An 18,474-nucleotide genomic window follows, 5' to 3' on the forward strand; every position below is an offset into this window, starting at 1 on the left:
TTTACGACGGCCAGGAGGCGGCTTCTGCGGTAGCGCAAAGTATACACCGGCGTTGAACGGGAATCCGGCTGTGCATCGCGAGCCTCGCCAGAGGAGATGGCTTACGTCATCGCTGATTGTCAACCGCGGCGTGTGCAGGGTGCTGCAGCGCGCAAACTTCCTTAAGGACGCGCACTGCGCACCTGCCTCTCTCGAGCGCGGACGATAATGAGCGAGCCAGGGAGTAATTGGTCCGCTGTCGCGCGGCCTCTTCCTCGCCGTGATAACGCGGGTAGAGCCCCACTCGGTTCCTGGAACCCTGTAATTCCTCGAGTCGACGCCCAGGATATCGACAGTCGCATCGATTCTGCACGCTCCGAGGCTGCTTTCGAGGCTTTGCGGTATTCGCCGTGGGAACACGATAGAGCATAGCTGGTTCATTCATAAATTTCATTGAGCGTGGCGTGCCGATAATTTAATAAACGAGAAGCTCGAGGGTGTGGTTCGACGAGGGGGTTGCCCCGTGGAGGTCGAACGTAAACTCGATTACACCCAGGCAACGTATCCGCGACAATTACCAATTATCCTCGGCGGTTCTATTTGCTTCGCAACTTTCAAAAGTCTAATCGGAGTATCAATTAAGCATCGCGCTTCGAAGCTCTGTCCCTGTGGCCGCGACACGGAAACCTCTAACACGCGAAACCGCAACAGGGATACGTCGATACGAGGCGTCAATCGCGAGTCTGACCAAAGCTTCTCGTCTTACGATCCCACAACTCGATCCTCAAGATCGTTAAGCGTCTCAAATCGATACCCGTGCATCGTTTTTGTCGTTTCATCCGCGAGAGGAAATCCCCTCGACGCGCGACGTCAGATAGAAAACGCGTAATCGGTTTCCGGCAGCGCGCACAGCTCAGTGGAACGGCGTCCTCGTCGAAGGGGTTAACCGCGCGAGACACACGACGAATACCCCCGGTCGGGAGAGTTTTTTCCGCGACGAAGGAGCCACGGTGCGCGAGTAATGCATCTGGCTACCTGCCAGCTCGGGGCTATACTTCAACGGCCGCTCGTTTCTGAATGAACAATAGAAAATGTCTGGGGCTACTCGCGGCGCTGCCGCCGCGTCGTTAATGAATACCTTGAATCGGCCTGGCCTCGAGTTCACCGGGCGTTTTACAGGTGCACACGCAGCGGCGTGCACGCAGCCGTTCCACTGGAGGGACGACGACTGGTAACGTACCGCGAGTGGAACTACGCGCGTTGCCTCTGCTCACGAGGGAAACCAACGCGTCTTCGACTCCTTCGAGCCTTTGATTTATACCTCCCCTCTACCTCTTCCCCTCTTCGAAAACCTCGCATCCTCGCGTTTCTTTTTCGCGAACGTTCCGACGCGCATCCACGACGTCTCTCGATCGCGTTCCCACGCGTCCACGATCGAGAGTATCGACGGTGATAGACGGTGATTAAGCGGCCTCATCTCGGATCCATAATTCCCGGTGCGTTTCGTTGATTCGTGGCGGGGCGTTAGTTGCGAGCATAAACGATCCGCGGCGGTATTGGTACGCATACGCGAGCATGAATAATTCCGTTTTGATGGAACGATGTTTAATGCATGAGCGAGATCCGCGTGCACCACGGCCCAGGGAACAATAGGGCGTTTCTCGTTAACGAAGCCCGGGAAATCAGTTCCTCGGTTACTCGATTTTCACCTGGCGCGTAAACACGGACGAGCGTGAAACGAGGGAAGGAAAAAACGGAGGGAAATCGATCGAGTCCTGCGAGTCGAGAGCCGAAATAATGGGAAGGACGATCGTCTCGTATGTGCACGCGTCCGTCTGCGGCGGTGGCGTGCGAACATCGCCGTTTCCAGAACTCGTAACAGCATCACCTGGGAAGGAAGATAGGGCCTTGGTAAACTGCCTCTCCCTCTCGACTCCCGTTCCGCCGACAGCGAAACGTTACTTCCCTTCTGGGAAGAGAGGGCCCCGGGTATCCTGTTTAAGTATCGCCGGACACGCCATCGGCGAATTCTGCGTTTCGTCCTTTTGTTTCTACCCGTCTTCACGTTTTTTTTCCCCTTTACCATCGATCCTTCTCCACCTCCTCCTCTTGTCCCTCGAATCCGCGCACTCCCGATTCATTCCTCGCGCGATGCCCTCGTCCGTTCCCGATTCCCTCCTCGGTCTGTTATTGGTCTACGTGATCGATGGCGTAACGAATGCGATATGGCGTGCGTCGGACCAGGTATCCTTCGATCGAGCCGTCGAATCGTCGACTCCTTTGCACACCAGCAGCCCATGGGAAACGACCGGCTCTCTGCTCGAACGCGATGCAAAGTGGAGGCGTTCTCGTCGATGTCTCTGGCTCTGGTCCGCGTGGTTTCCGGCCGCGCGGCGCAGGGTAGCAGTCTGTACGTCTCGTGATAAACAAAAAAAGTCCGGGGCCCCTCGAAATTTGGTCTGGTTTCAAAAATAGACCGGCGACTGCGGATCGGTTGGTGCCCAGGACCTGGTGGAAACCGTTCATTAGAGGGGAAGGCCAGCCTCGGGGAGCCGAAACGGGGCGAACGGGACTAAATAAAATGGAAAGGAGAGTAGGAACACGGGGGCTGACCACTTAACTCTTCCTTACGCTACCGACCACTACGTAACCATACGGCACAGGGCGAACGAGGATACACAGCTAGCTCCTCGCGGAGGGATTCGTACGGCGGTGCCAGGGGCCTCTCTCACACGCACGAGACACGCGGTGAACTGGTCCGACAGGCTGCCAGCCTGGACCTTGTGCATCGTGAGACGCAGCTTTTTCGGTAGGGCACCTGATCGAGAGGAGCGTGCGAGGGAAAGAGACGGAACGATCTTCCTAATCTGCCGGGCCCATTACGATAATACGTTTAGCAGGAAGCCTGTGGATCCATCGCGCGCTCCTCTTCCTCTGTTCGCCAAAACTGGTAGACGTCGATGTTAAGACGGAGACGGAGATATATATGAAATATACACGGTATATAGAGTGACTGCGAAAAGCATCGATACATCGATACATCCTTCGTTGGAAGGTACAAATTTCCGCGGTGTACGAAGGACCACAACGAAGGAGAGGGGAATTAGCCCCGTGTAACGACGGTGGTGGAATAGGAGGAAGAAGAAAAGAAGAACGCCTCTTTCCCAGAGAGCCAGAACGTGGTGTACGCTTACTCTCTTTGTGCCGGATGCGTGCCGCCGGCGGAGTAGCAATAGCGGACGAACGTCCGGTCTGCCCTCTCTCTTTCTCTCTCTCTCTCCCTCGCTCTTCCCTACCGGCTCTCCTTCTCGCACGGCCGGAGGCCGATGCACTTCGATCGCATCATTGGGCGCAGCACCACCACGGCCGCCTAACCAGCCTGTATGCCCTACTGATGGACATGCTTAATTACTTTTCGCGTTTCGTGCCGCCGCGCGCCGCACCCTCTCTCTCTCTTTCTCTCTCCCCTGTTCACGTGGACGGTTGCGTTCGCGTTTCGATCGGGGTGAACGTGGTTCTGGAATTCCAAGATGGAACTGACGCGCTTCGAACATCGTTGGGGATGCTCGATACACGTTGCGTGGAACGTGTCAGCGTCGATGGGTGGTAAATTGGAATTGATATCCACCGTGGAAACGGAGAACGAGTCGATCGGTTCGATCCTTCCTTTTCTATCCCCATTCCAAATGATGATACGATTTTTGTAATAATTGTTTATCGCACAGATTCTAATCGAGGCGTAATTCGATACGATTTTCCAGAGAAAGTACTGATAACCAGGCTGACCACGCAAAAGTGGCTGGACGTTGGGCCGGATTGGACAGTGGACGAGTACAGAAGCGCCCACGCAAAGATGGTGTACGAGTACAGGGTGACGTGCGTGGCGCACTACTACGGGAAGGGTTGCGAGAACCTGTGCAGGCCGAGGGACGACAACTTTGGCCACTACAGCTGCAGCCCGACCGGGGAGCGCGTCTGCCTCTCTGGATGGAAGGGTGACTACTGCAATATCCGTGAGTCTCTCCTCCTTTTCTTTCCTCGTCTCGACGACGCCTTATTATCGTGCACCGTAATGTGCGTGGACTCCCACGCTATCCATCGCGACTGCACCGCGCGTGACATCCCTCCTTTTGTAGGAATTCCATGTATGAAATTACAGAGACGATCTCTTCGACGTTCTCTCTCTCTCTCTCTCTCCATTCTTCCCTTCGCGTATGCGCGCGTGTACTTGTTTCTCTCTTTCTCTGTTCAACCCTTGCCCCGTCGAGCTAAGTCTCGCGTTTTCTGACCGCCGCGTAATTCATACTGTTCGCTTGTAACCGTAGCCGCTGTCGAACTTGCGATTTTCCTTTTTTCGCGCGCTCGTACGAGGAGGGTCACGCGGAGGGATTCGTTTAGGGGTCGATTAGTCGGATTCCAGATCGATACAAGTTCGTTGAAAAAAGAAAAAATCATCGACAACATCTGTTCGAGTGGACAGTTTTCTTTCTCGAGTAAACTGGTCGATTCGAGCCGATCGAGCTCGCGACTCTCGTCGCTTATATAACGTTCACTCCGCAGGACGTTAGTCCGCGGCGCGCTGGCCGCTATACAACACACAGTGTGTACAGCGTTCTCTCTATTCTCGTTCCGTGGCACGAAACTCGACAAACTCGACGAGTCCACGAAGGAGAGGCCCGGTGCAGTGTCGGTGCAGTGTCGGGTCCGAGCGTGCAGCAGCTTCCCACGCTTGGCGCGCGCGCTCGCTCGCGTACCTACTCCAACGGTGTGTTCTAGAAAGAAAGAGAGCCTCTCTTTCTGCTCTGGTCCCGTCTGCTGCGCCTCTCTCCGGTATGCCTCTCTCCTTTTCACTCTCCACGGTTAAGGTATACGTCTACCCTTCTCTGTATAAAACCGTCTTCTAGGTGAGCGTGTACGTGTCCGCTCTCTCTCTCTCTGTCCCTGCCACGCTCGTTCGTTCCTCTCAGCCATCCAGCATCCTCCTTGTCGCTCGTTCCTCTCGCGTACCTGAGTTCTCAGGATTAATCTGTACGTGTACGTGTGCCCCTCGCCGTGTCCGTGCCTCTAACAGCTCGAGGCCTGTGTGCACGCTCCGCTCCGTCGTGTGTGGTTCTTTCAGTCTTCTCCTCGTGTTCCGCACACGTGTGCACGCGTGTGAAGGGGCCTCTCTCTGTTCTTGTGCGAGGTTTTCTGCAGGTGTGGGTGGCGCGTCGATGGGACTTCGAACGGGACAGAGAGACTCGTTGCTGTCGCCCGCGTCGCTGATGCCGCTGCTGTTGTTGCCCGCGCACCCGAGTTTACGTGACGAACAGGTTACGCGGCGCAGCTGGTGCAAGGACCTTCTCCTCGATACCCGAATGCCCCTTCGCCTCCGTTTCTCTAACCTTTGTTCGTCCAGCCCGATTTCGCGTACCCTCCGGTTGACGCGGATGGATTCGAACGGGCCCAGCAAGGTTTCGAAGTTGCGCGCGAGCGCGCGCGCGCGCCTTTTCTCTCCCCCGACGATGGCATCCAAGATCGAGATCTCGTTTTGCTTCCTTTGCCAGCGCGCCAAGTCATCGCATTCCCCGTCCGCGGCCAACATTCTCAATTTCGCGGCGTTTCTGAATTTCGCTACTATTAACAGCCCCCAACGTTTTTGCGAACCTTGCTCCGGTTGAGACTGTGCTGCTCGAGATCCTGCAGGATATTAGCTCGAAGCTGCGCTTAGCTTCGCGAAGGACAGTCCCGAAATGTTTGAACTCGCGCGCGAAAAAAAAAGCGAGCACGGAAAATCGCCTCCAGGTGGAACTATGCCCGGAAGTCGACACAGGGTCTCGCGGCTCCCGCGGTCGTCGTCGATCGGTCGTTGCACTCGTGGGTGTCGAGCAACCGGCGCTCGACAAAGTTTCTCTCCGCGCATTGATTACTAATAGACTACTTACTCTTCATTTCGTGACATTCCGCGGTAATTCGCGGAACGGTCGGTTCGTGCCGTGGGTATATCGCCAGGGGAGGCAGCAGAGAGTCTGCGGCGTGTCTGTCGCGGGGACGGCGAGAAAAACGGCGCTCGTCGACGACCACACGGGGCCTCGCGGCGAGAGGCGCGCGATCGCGGCCGAACGATCTTTTCTCACGTGCGCGCGCGCGCGCGCTCGAGCTCGAACGGGCTGGCTCACGCCCACGCCACCGTTTCCAGGATTTTCGCCGCCTTCCTGTTCCTCCTGCGCCGCCTCGACGCGATGAGAATGGGCCATTGTTGCGATTTCTACTCGCGAACCTTCTGGCCACGCGGCTGGGCCCAGGTCCACAGGAATGGAGATTGAACACGATTAGTCGCCGCGCGTAATAGGCGCGCCGCTCTTGGGCGGATTTCTGCGATTGTCTCGGCTGCTTTCCCGTCGATTTTCAATTCCTCCGATCACTGTTACACCACGGATTTACGTGTCGATTGTTTCCAGACCGATGACTGTCTGAACGTCCGCGATCTATCAAAGAATTTTGGTATCCCTTTGTACTCTGTCGTTCCTCTTGGATAGGTGTTTCGATCGCCTGGCTCGCTTTCCGTAATTCAGCGAAGATGACGGGGGAGACAGAAGGAGAAACGATAGCCATCCGTAGAGAGGTTTCTAGAAATGGCCAGAAGAGTACACGCGTGTATCGAGTCTTGGCGACTGTGTACTCAGAGCGTTTGCTCAGCTGACCCGGTGTACCGGTTTCCGTAAAAAACCGTCCGCCACCCGTGGACAAATGGAAGCAAGTAGAGAACCGCGACGACCGTCTTTCGACCCTTTACGAAACCGCCATCCTCGATCCAGCCGATCGAAACGATCCCACCACCCGTCGACGCTCGAACTCGACTTCGTATTCATTTCGAAAACGCGCGCTCGCGAGCAGCGAGAAACCCTCCTCGATAACCCTCGCGAAGAGGGGAAGACGCGCGTAGACGCGCGGGGCAAAAACAGTGGAACCGGATTTTCCGTCCACCCGGTTTACAGAGGAGAAAGAGAAAAGAAAGAAGTGGAGAAAAACGACACTTTGTGCCTGATGATCCTGCGAAGGGGTTAAACGAGGCCATGGGGAAGGAAGGTAGGGTGGCTGGCGGGGCAGGCGCGTTTTCGGGGGTGCCAGGACGTATTACAGGGGTTGTTGCAGTGGCAGCTGCAACGCGACCAGGCGAGTCGAGCCGAAAGAGGCCGAGTGGGCCCCTGACAGCTGCACAGAGAGGTCGGTGCTTTAACCAACAGCTGCACCGACGGCCTCACGTTCGCAGTCCACTTCCATTTCAATCCCCCTCTTCCTCCGTTCCCGCGGTCCCCGTCGCTCTTGCATTTTTCCATCTTCTCCTCGTCTCTCGCGTGCCGCTTCTTGTCCCTTTTTCGCGTTACCACTACCACGCGGGCTGCTACCTGTGCCTCGAATCTCTTTGCCTCGATTTTTCACTTCAGCCCACCTCTTCTCCTTCGCGTAACGAGTCGGTGCGCCGCGCAGAGCAATGGCCTTTCTCTCTCTCTCTGTGCCTTTTCTTAGGTTTAGCGACACGAGCGTCAGGGGCAGACGTCAGGGCACAACCAGAGAGAGGGTAGAGATTTAGGGGGGACGGTTTTCGATCGGAAAGCTGGTTGTCGTCGGGTCGTAAGGTCGGTCACGAAACGACGATAACGACACGTCGGTTAACAGTGGCGAACGGTACGGTTTGAAAAATCGATACGTACGTTGGCCACACGAGCCGTGAAACACATTGGGGTGGCGAGCACGTCCGGAAACCTCGTGGACATTTAAAGGGATCGTACACCCCGGTGGGTGCCTTCGAGGTGCGCACTTGGACCGTGTATAGGTGCCGTCGGTGGTGTACGTAACGGAGAAGGTGTGGAATATATATGGTCGTTGTAAAAGTTTCCGCGAGAAGGGTCCGTTGCGTGCTGCAGGTTGCGGTTTCCTCGATCCTCCCGGCTGTTCGATCAGCTGAGGCAATAGGAGTCTATTGTCGAGCGTCTACCGGTCTCCTCCGCTACCTGCCCGCGAAACTGGGGCGTTTAAATCGAAATTTATGGACTCTATTCTCGTCCCGCACCCTCTCGACGCGATGCTCCTCCTCCCTCTCTTCCGTTTCGCTGGAAATCCCGAGTTTTCCGCGCGAACGTTCCCCTCGCGGAACAGCTGATTATACGCCCCGTGAAGATTACCACACGCGGCTCTAAACGCCGCACAACACCGTCAGACGTAATCCCTTTCGGTTTAATTCAGGAACATCGGTTTCCACCGAACTCTGCCCACCCCTCTCTCCGTTCCTCTCTTCTTTTTCTTCTCCCTCGCGGCGATCCTTCTTTTTCCCGAGGGCCCAATGGAATCCGCGCGATTCGCTCGTTCGTTTCGAGACCGTCCCGCGGGATCGAGCAGCCGAACTCGAAACTCGTCCCTCACGGTTCTCCACTCTATAAATACCATGCGCTCCTTAGCGCTTCGAGACCGGCCGAGAGAGCTCCATCGAGGGAACCGCGTTCGTGGGCCGTTGCGCTCGATGCCAAGGTCACGACGGCCCATCGGCCCGTCCCCTGTCCCTCCTCGCCCAAGGGTTTCACCTTCCACTCTGCCCGCGAGCGGACTCGACAACCTTCAACCCCTTCATTCAGGAAGACGCTGGTCCACGCCGCGTCCTTTGCCCGATCTCGCTTTTGTTCGACCTGTTTCTCACGTTTCTTTTCACCTCGGTGTATTTTCCATCGCGTAGCTTCCACGTCGAACAAAAGTCTCTGTCCTGTTAACGCGCGCAGAACCCCTCCAATTGAAGAAAGGATTCTCGTCCGATGGGATCGAAAGTCGTCGTCACGCGTCTTCTCTACCCGGTTCGAACGGTCGACGAACGGTTACGCGTACCAATTTGCTACCACTCTGCCTCGCACACACTCTAGATAAACTCGTCTATTTACATTTCCTGGGTAAATGTACCTATCGGAGAGAAGCAGCACTTCCGTTGCAACCGCGTTAAGGGCGCGCACAGGGTTGCGCGGCTTTTTATCTCGACTATAACCGTGTACCCCCCTTCGCCACGACCGAGTAACTCAAACATCGATATCTTCCAGATAAGAGTAGTATCGGAAGTCGTATTTTCCTTGCGTTCGTCGCGGTCCCTGGGAGTTGCCCTTGGGAATGCCGAATAGCGCGTCGATCGAATCGTTCCCTTCGATCGAGCCACCTCGAGTCGAGTGCTTCCCGCGAGAACTCGAGCGACTCGAAAATACACGCTCGACCTCGATACTCCGCGAAATTCGGTACCAGCGAGCACCGCTCGAGGGATGATTGCGAAACGGAGCCCATCCGCGAGATCGAGGACGAGAGGAGTCGCTGGTACCACCGCCAGTGGCACGTGTGCGTGCACGCGTAGCCGGAAAAGAAAAGCCGCGGAGGGCTCGCGGACAGCGGAGACGCGTCGAGGAGATCGGAGCCGCGGTCGCGGCGTGGTAACGCCGGACACGTTCCGCGGTCTATATACGAGGGGGCGAGGGGGACTTGTACGTAACTGAAACGGTGGCTGGCAGCCAACTGAAAGACTTTGGATATATTTGCGGACTGGACAAGCTGCTCGACACGTGACACAATTTCATTACCCTTGTCGGCGTCTGCTGTTACGTCGGCGATCGTCCCCACCCGCTGCCTCCGATTCAACCGATTCGCCGTTCCCGTGAGAAACGGGAAACCATTCCGCTCTGCCGGTTCCTAATTCGAATCGACGCTCCAACCAGGATTCTGGTTTACACCCTGTGATTTATTCTGATTTACGATCGTAATCGCGATTCGTACGACTTTCTTTAACCGACGCGTCAGCTGATTATCGAACAGAGCCGCGTAGGAAGGTCCGCGGATGGTATTCCAGAAAGGGGAGTGGAATCGAGCAATTAGCAGGGTGTCTAAGGCGCACTCGCGGCGATTAGATAAGAATCTTCACACGTGACACAATTTTATCATCCTTGTGGGACATGACCGTGGTTGGCGCGCGAGCGCGCGCCCGCTCGTTCGACCGAGCGCCCGACGACGACGTATCGTCGGCTACTACGTGCAGCTATGCAAGGAATCGTGCGGTCAGACTCCTTTCCCATCCAGGATTCCCGGAAAACGGGAACGATTCGTGGTACATATGACATAAATTTTAATTAGACGATTCCGTCCATAGAGAATTCGAGGTGTGAACTTTCTCTATCTCGAGCGTCGTCGCGCGTCTACAAATTGGCCGCCACCTGGTCGCGCTCGATCGGGACGCGTCTGCCGATCCACGCTCGGTTTAACCTCCGGCGGGGGGGTGTGTCCACAGGCTTGTTGCCTTAATGACAACTCGGGGATAATTCACTGGCGCTCGTAAAATTGTCGCTCGTTTCGTTCGCCAACGAACGCGTCCTCTGTACTTTCCCAAAAGCGTTCGATCGATTTTCTGCTCGCGTTCGCAGCAATTTAACGATTCGATTAACGACGACAACAAGGGATCGATATATATATAGAGAGAGAGAAAGGAAGAGAGAGAGAGAGAGAGAGAGAAGGACGGTGAATTATCGAGTTCTCCGTGGTACCCGACTACCTATACCGGTGGAATGCATCGGGATGCACATCGTATGGGTACCGCTCGTGCAGTCGTGAGGGACGCGATCGACCTCTTGCGGAGAGTTGCCTTAACCTTTTGGATTTTTTCTTACTCGTTTCAGCCCGCTGCCTGCCCGGATGCGACGAGCAGCACGGACACTGCGATCGACCCGACGAATGCATGTGAGTATACGCATACAATCAAACATTCTCTATCTCCCTCTACTTTTTCATTCGTGATACGAGCCCGTGTATACGTGTGCCCACACTCGGCTACTCTCCTTCCTCTTCTTCTTCTCCTCCACCTCCTCCTCCGTCTTCTTCTCCTTCTTCTTCTTCTTCTTCTTTACTGATATTACATTCCTGGCTCGATACCTGTACACGGTGTGTATCATACTCGAGCCGCATCAATAACGACGCCCCGATAAACGAGCCACCCCGCGAAAGTCGATCGTTAATGAGTCCAACGCGATCGATGATCGAGCAGACGTTAATTGGTTCACCGTGAGAAACTTTTGGTACGCTTCGAATTCGCCTTTTCCCGGACGATGTCGTCGGGACTCGAACCGTTCGAGCCGTCGCGCTCTTCGTCCTGTCGTCCGTGTCTCACGGGATCGATCGAAAAATCGGGTACAACTGGTAGTCCATCGCGAGGTGTACCGTATGCGAACGGATCGCGATTAGAATATCGACGTAACACGTTTCCGGGTGTTGTGCGATTCCTCCAGTTCCTGTTTCGCCGGTGATTTCATCGTTAGGAACGCGTTTTACGCCGCGATCGTCAGAGGTCGAAGAGTACGGGGCAGGAATTCGCCGCGGCCGGTTCGCTTCCGTCGAAACTGGAAGCGAGGCGGAGGTTTCTCGAGTTTTTCCGCGCCCAAAGACGCGCCTAGCCGTGCCGTTGAACCCTTCTAATTCGATTTCGACCGTTCGAAAAACGACCGCGACTACGGGGCCGTAGGTCGTTTCGGGAATTTCTGTATTTACCGGGAATCCTGCTCTATAAATACGCTCCTGCCGCTATAGGATCCCTTTGTTGTTCCTCTTGGTTGCGCGCGGATTTTTTCGCCCCGAGGAGAACGCTTTTTGCTCGCGAAACTTAAGCTTCTTCGAACGCGTTCCATTCGCGGAGGCAATGTGGGGGGAGGGATCGATAGAGTTTTCGATTCGAACAGGCGACGAGCAAACCGTGGCTAATTCCCTCGCGTCGGTCGAAGCAGCGAGGGGATGGAGAAAGGAGAGATTCCGTGATAATTCCAATCCGTCTTCGCATGGGACTCGAATCTCGGCTGGCGACGTTAACCCGAGAGTTTAGAGTTAACTCGATCATCTAATTACTGGACGAGACCAGGGTTAATTGTCCCGTTAGCCGCGACCGTCGGTCCCTCGACGAGGTCTCTCCTCCCCCGTGGCCATCCTCGTCGCGCTCGCCTTTTCCTTCGCGTTACGTGTACGCGCGATAATTTCGCCAGACCCGTGGAAAAAGTGCTCACGGTCACGAAAATAGCACCGCGATCCCGGGGCACACTGGTCCAGATCCCGCGCTCTGCCGCTCCTTTTAAAATGTCCCAGACGGTCAGGAATTTATGAGCAACGCTGGTAGACGCGCGGATAAACAAGTCGCCTCGAATTATTCGCGAGGAATGTACACACGGACTTTTCCATCGGTTCCGCCACGACGTAGCGGTTCGGAACCAGTTGCGAAACGAGTAATAGGATCGCGACAGCATCACCGCGTCCGCCAACTGTGTGTACCATTCTGATCGCAATACCGAAATAGAGTTAGCACGCGAGTTTAGCGGGTTTAGCGGCTCCGCGAGAGTGGCGGAAGCGTTAGAACCCGACTCGTACGTGTACGGTACCGAGGCCATCGTCGTCGTCGTCTCTCGATGGCCCCGTTGCGCGGACGAATCGCGGCTACGCACGGTGTCCCATTGAAATTTCAAAGTCCGTGGCAACTGATACGCGTAATGGTACCCGAATACCGATGAAGAGGCGCGCGTCGTACTCGTTCGCCTCACGATCTCCCTTTCCCTCGAGCACGTTCGCTTGATCCACGATATCGCAACTTCTCTAACCTTTTCCCCCGGTTACTGGTATTTTTAAGTACCGTATCATTACTCGTGAACGTTGCCACGTCTAAATACCAGTGCTTGCATACCGCGCGTGCCTCGAGTACCCGGTATCCCCGCGATCCTGAAACCACGCACCCTCTTCTTCGCGACGCTTCGTTCTTGGATTCTTCCGAGCAGCCACGATAGCCGCGCGGCGGAACGATCGCCTAAACGCTTCGAGTTTTAGGGCTCCCCAGCACCGCGAGGTGCCCCGTCGACTTTCTAAGCCTCGATTCGAGCGATTCGCCGCTCCGATTTCGACCACGGTTCCAACCGCGCGGGCCGCCGTTCGAGCCAAGACACCCCAGGCTCCCTTTCGCGGCCATCAGAAATCCGTTTCGCGTCCCGGGACGACGACGGCTGACGCTCGACGCCACGGCTGGATCGCGCGGAGAGGAGACCGCTCGGAGGATCACACGGGTGATTCAACCGTTTCATTGGCTAGGAATCTGACTCATGAATATACATGGACGGTACGCGTACGCGTATGTACGCGTCGCTCGTTTCTTTCGCGGCAGTGACATAACACAGAAATCGTGAAACGGGTGTATGACTGCGTCCTGAATCAATTTTGTGAGAACCGAGTTAAGCAACGTTACGCTGCGCGATGATGCGGGGGATATACCGGCAGCAGATCGATCGGTCGAACGGCGTGCGTCATGGATTCGGACGATCCTCGGGTATATCAGCGTCATTTAGCACCGCGAACGTAAGTTGAGTATAGTGTTCTCGTCGCGTTCCCAGAAAACACCACGCAACGACGTGGAAAGCGCGATTTTTTTTGAAACGCGCCATTGTCGTGGCAAATAAGCGACACGTATGTACGATATTTATGTATATCTATGAGAGTACATATGTACCCGTGTGCAAGCGACACAGTTCGACTCGAGCCCTCGTCCCGTCTTTTACACTCTCGACGGTCTGCTGCTGCTGCTGCTGCTGCTGCTCGTCTTTCCTTCTCCCTCTTCCTCTCTTGCACGTCGTGAGCTGCTCTCTCTAGATTATGCTCCTCGGTGTGTACATGGGATTTAATGGTATAGCCATGCGACGTCGACGCGCGGCTACGGGATTCTCTTTCTCTCTCTCTCTCTCTCTCTCTGTCTACGAGCCTATATATAATAATATGTACACGTATATAGATATATATATTTATATATATGTACATATAGATTATACATATATAGAAAGAGAGAGAGAGAGAGAGAAGTGGATGGGTATTAGTGGGCAGAGCAAGGCGCGCGCACACACAGAGGAGCGTAACCTTTCCTTGACCCGCATACTGAACGGCTGTGCCGAGGCTCGAACCGTGGGAACACAACTCGACGGACTCGTCTCCCCACTCTCCTTCGAATTCTACCTCCTCTCCTGTCTCTCTTGGCTAAGGCTCTTCCTCCCCTTCTCTAGCTGTTTTCTCTCCTTTACCTTCTCCCTTCCTCGCGAGCCACCTCTCTCTCTCTCTATTCCTTTCAACTCCTCTCTCCCTTTCTATCTCTCCTGTTGCTGCCTTTTGCCTCGTTCCACCTTTCTTTCTCTGTCTTTTCTTTCCTCTATGTACATATGTGTGCACTTGTGTAATTGCATACAGATGTACATAAATAATATCTCGCGTACGTGTGTACGTACATTAGGACACGCGTCTCTTTCTTCGCACAACTCTCTCTGTCTCCGTCCGATAATCGCGGCTGTTCTATCTTTTCTGCGGCCCTCTTTGTCCCTCTTAGCGCTGGTGTAACCCCCTCGTAATGGCCGACCACCATATCCTCCTCGTCGTTGGATCCAGCTCCTTTCTGCCTTCTTCTTCTTCTTCTTCTTCTTCTTCTTCTTCTTCTTCTTCTTCGCCTTCGTCTTCATCTTCGCGGCCTTTATCCACCTTCGCCGTACCCTCTGTCGCGGTGGAACAGCTTTTCTTTTTCCGCGAGATCCGCTATTCCTTCCCCCACCCCCGCGGCGCCATTCGTATTTCCTTCGCTTTCGGAATCGTTATCTCTGTTGGTCGGTGAATTTACGTGGAAACGTGGCCGGTCTCCGCTCGCGGAGATCGCGACTCGCGAAACACAGCGATACACGCCGCGATACCGTGAGAAGATCGATTAATTTTATCGGTCACGGGACGGTGGACGATGACTCCGCGCCGCGTAACGTTCTACTTTGATCGCATTCGCTGAAATTACTTTCCCGCGAGGATCGATTAGTATTTAACGATCGAAGTAATTAGAGTCCGCCAGCGGAGAGCTCTCTGGCTTCGCGCGTTCACCGTTCCGTTACTACCGAGTCACCCGGTACTCGGCTCGGTTACCTGGAAACGGGGATTCCTCCTCGTCCCATCTCCTCGTCTTTATTGCGCGTCCTCTATCCCGTTCCAGAATTTTTCATACGCGTTTAACGAGGTCCTTGACATTCGTCTTCGACGCGGAATCGAGGGAACTCTTCTTGATCCCGGTTGCCAGGGGAAATTGTGATCGCGCACGCTCGAATCGACGCTGTATGGTACGCGACGCCAAGACGAATCGCGCGTTATCCTAAAAAGTTTCACCTCGCCGTTGGTGGATGGCAAAAGGAAAGCTTCCGTTCTCGCGGTTACTTTCTCTCTCCCCGTGTTCTCCGCGCACGCATATATGTATATATACATAGGGCTCCGTGTAGTGGCGCGTCGGAAAGAAAAGCGGCAAACGATCGCCGCTAACGAGTAACATCCTCTGTTGCCCTCGGTTACAGATGCCACAAGGGCTGGCAGGGAGCGTACTGCGACCAGTGCAAGAGATACCCGGGCTGCCTCCACGGTAACTGCCAGAAGCCCTGGGAGTGCCTCTGCGACGAAGGCTGGGGCGGCCTGTTCTGCAACCAAGACCTCAACTACTGCACGAATCACAAACCCTGCTTGAACGGCGGCACCTGCTTTAACACCTTTAACGGGCAGGGTTTGTACACCTGCTCGTGCGCGCCTGGCTTCAACGGCACTAACTGCGAGAAGCCGCTTTTGGACTGCGATTCGAACCCCTGCCTGAACGGTGGTTCCTGCACGATGGAGTCGTCCTACGGGAATTCTAGCCAGACCACCACGGTCGCCCTCTCGAAAACCTCCGGCGAGTCCTCCGTATCCTCCTCATCGTCCTCGTCCTCCTCGTCCTCATCCTCCTCGTCCTCGACGACATCCTTATCCGCCAAGCAGCATTATCGTTGCACCTGTCCGCCTGGCTGGCGGGGTAGACACTGCGAGATCACCTCGAGATCCTGTCGAGATTCGCCCTGCCATTACGGAGCCACCTGCGAGGACGACTCCTTGCACGGTTACGTGTGCCGTTGCCCGCCCGGTTACACCGGCAACGACTGCGAGTCCCAGCTCGACCAGTGCTCTCCGAACCCGTGCTCGAACGGCGCCACCTGCAAGGACCTCGGGAACAGCTTCCAGTGCTCCTGTCCGATCGGCTTCACCGGGGACCGTTGCGAGACGAACATCGACGACTGCCAGGGCGATCCTTGCTTGAACGGCGGGACCTGTGTGGATCTAGTCAATCAGTTCCGTTGCCAGTGCGTGCCCGGGTACGTCGGTAGATTGTGCCAGGACAAGGTCGACTATTGCCTGACGAAACCGTGCGCGAACGGCGGCCGTTGCATCTCCGGGACGAACGATTACAGATGCGCGTGCAAGCCCGGGTTCACCGGCAAGGACTGCAGCGTCGACGTCGACGAGTGCCGCAGCGCGCCGTGCAGGAACGGCGGCACGTGTCTGAACAGAGTGAACGGGTTCCTCTGCAAGTGCTCCGAGGGCTGGCACGGGGACACATGCTCGGAGAAGGTAGGAACCGCGATCTCGCCGACCGCCTCAGCTGCGACCAACTCCCCTTCGAACACCGCCGCTGTACCCGCGGTACCGCCGTCCGGTGCCAGTTACTGGTCCGGCAATTTGTCGAGGCACGTCGCCTCCGCGTCCGCGGAGCCTAGAGACGCTGGCCTGACCACCGAGCACGTAGTGGTTATCGCGACTCTGTCCACAGCTGTGCCAGCGTTCGTCCTAGTGGCGGCTGTCGCGGTGATGTGCATGAAGAGACGGCAGAAGAGGGAACAGGCGAAGGCAGACGAGGAAGCCAGGCTGCAGAACGAACGGAACGCGGTCCACAGCAGTATGAGCAAACGAAGCGGTGGAATAATGGGCGGTGTTGGTGGCGGAGGTGGCGTTGGATCCGGTGGTAGCACCGGCGTTGGTATCGGTAACGTTGGGTTGCTAGGTGGCGCCGGAAGCGGCATGATCAGCGGCGGTGGCGGCGGCAGCGTCTGCACCCTTGGCACAGGGGACGCGCACATGATAAAGAACACATGGACGGCGAACAAGAGCGTGAACAACGCCGCCAGCGCCAGACAGGACGACCTCGACTCGTCGTTTCAAACGGACGTCACGCTGGACAGCTCTTGCTCGGGTTACAAACCGGAACCGGTGCTGCAGGACGGCCGAACGCGGACAACCAAGCAGCTGAACACAGAGGCGGCCGCGCACAGGGCGTCCTACCTATTCCAGAAGGAGAAGGACTGCCTGGGTCTTGGCCTCGGCATAGGCGTCGGCGTCGGCGTGATCGAGAGTGCCAAGAGGTCGTCCGTGTTCGCGGGCAACGCGACGGCAACGGACAGCTGTTGCGCGGCGGAGGCTGCGTTGCTCAAGAGGCCGACGAACATCACGGAAGGCGGCAGCGGTCCTCCGGGTAGCGGCGGAGGCGGCGGCGGCGGCACGGAGACCGGCTGCGGGGTTTACGTTATAGACGATCACTACAGGCACGACGCGTCGCTCGCGGCGACACTCGCGACGGAAGTGTAGTTCTCCTCTTCCCTGCCGCGTGTACCCGATTTGTTATTATATAAAGTGTAGCGTAGGAGAAAGGAGCCAGCCGATATCGACGGACTCTTGAACGATGGACTCGCGAAAATGAACGATTTCATTTTCATTTTCTTTTCTTTTCTTTTTTTTTCCTTTTTTTCCACATGTGACCGAAGAATGCTGTGCGTGCCCCCGCGTGCGACTCACACGCGCCAACGAGAACTCTTGTTTCCCTCTTGCGCGCATGTACACCGCTGGTTCGTCCGTGCCCCCCCTCATTCGTGTATACGTACACCGCGTGCTCTAACCACTAACACGCGACGCGACAGAGAGAGAGAGAGAGAGAAAACACGCATACGCGAATCTCTTTCGTGGCGTACACGCGTGTACGAGCGACGCGTGTGTCGAGAGTGCTGCGTTACACGTACGTGCCCGGTTATCAGCGTGTGGTGCGCGCCGCGCTTGGTTCTTTCTCCGTTATGGGCCAGCGGGTGAACGGGCGTGCGTTTTCTTCGCGGTTCCTTTGTTTCTCTCCCTCCCGTTGCACGGGACGTCGCGCGTGAGAACGTTCCATCGGGCTCTGCCGCGACTCTACGACTCTACGACCATCGACCACGACGACCGCGAGGACGAGGAGGACGATGGAAGAGGGCTGCTGCCGGTGTCGTGTTGTATCGCTGTCCAAGGATCCAAGTTGACTGGCAACGATCAATGGTCGACAGGACGATTTTCATCAACGTTGATGACGAGGAGCGCGAGAGAGGAAACCTCGCCATTGTATCCTGTAGAGATGATTCTGAGAAAAGAAAAAAAAAATATATAGATATATATATGGAGAAGACGATGATGACGAAGAGGAAGAGACTTAATAGCGACGAGTTCGACAGCAGGGGAGCATATAAGATATATATGTATATATACATATCCGTATGTGTATCTATATATGTATGTCTGTATGTATATACACACATATACGAAATGCTGTGGAGGCGGACGACGGCGGATATCGTCGTTCGACCCGTT

The 18,474-nt window shown here is 55.7% G+C and overlaps 1 protein-coding gene across 1 annotated transcript in view; it reads left to right on the forward strand.

The window, feature by feature from the left end:
- The window catches only part of Delta (neurogenic locus protein delta), a 37,665-nt gene extending 19,946 nt beyond the window's left edge, over positions 1-17,719 (forward strand). The window contains exons 4-6 of the mRNA XM_076909479.1: positions 3,741-3,992; positions 10,653-10,713; positions 15,360-17,719. Coding sequence (XP_076765594.1) covers positions 3,741-3,992; positions 10,653-10,713; positions 15,360-17,451 — 2,405 coding nt within the window. The 3' untranslated portion in view covers positions 17,452-17,719. The remainder of the gene's footprint in view (positions 1-3,740; positions 3,993-10,652; positions 10,714-15,359) is intronic.
- The last annotated feature ends 755 nt before the right edge of the window (positions 17,720-18,474 follow it).

This window comes from Xylocopa sonorina, chromosome 1 (genome assembly GCF_050948175.1).
Source record: "Xylocopa sonorina isolate GNS202 chromosome 1, iyXylSono1_principal, whole genome shotgun sequence".
Classification (NCBI taxonomy): Eukaryota; Metazoa; Arthropoda; class Insecta; order Hymenoptera; family Apidae; genus Xylocopa; species Xylocopa sonorina.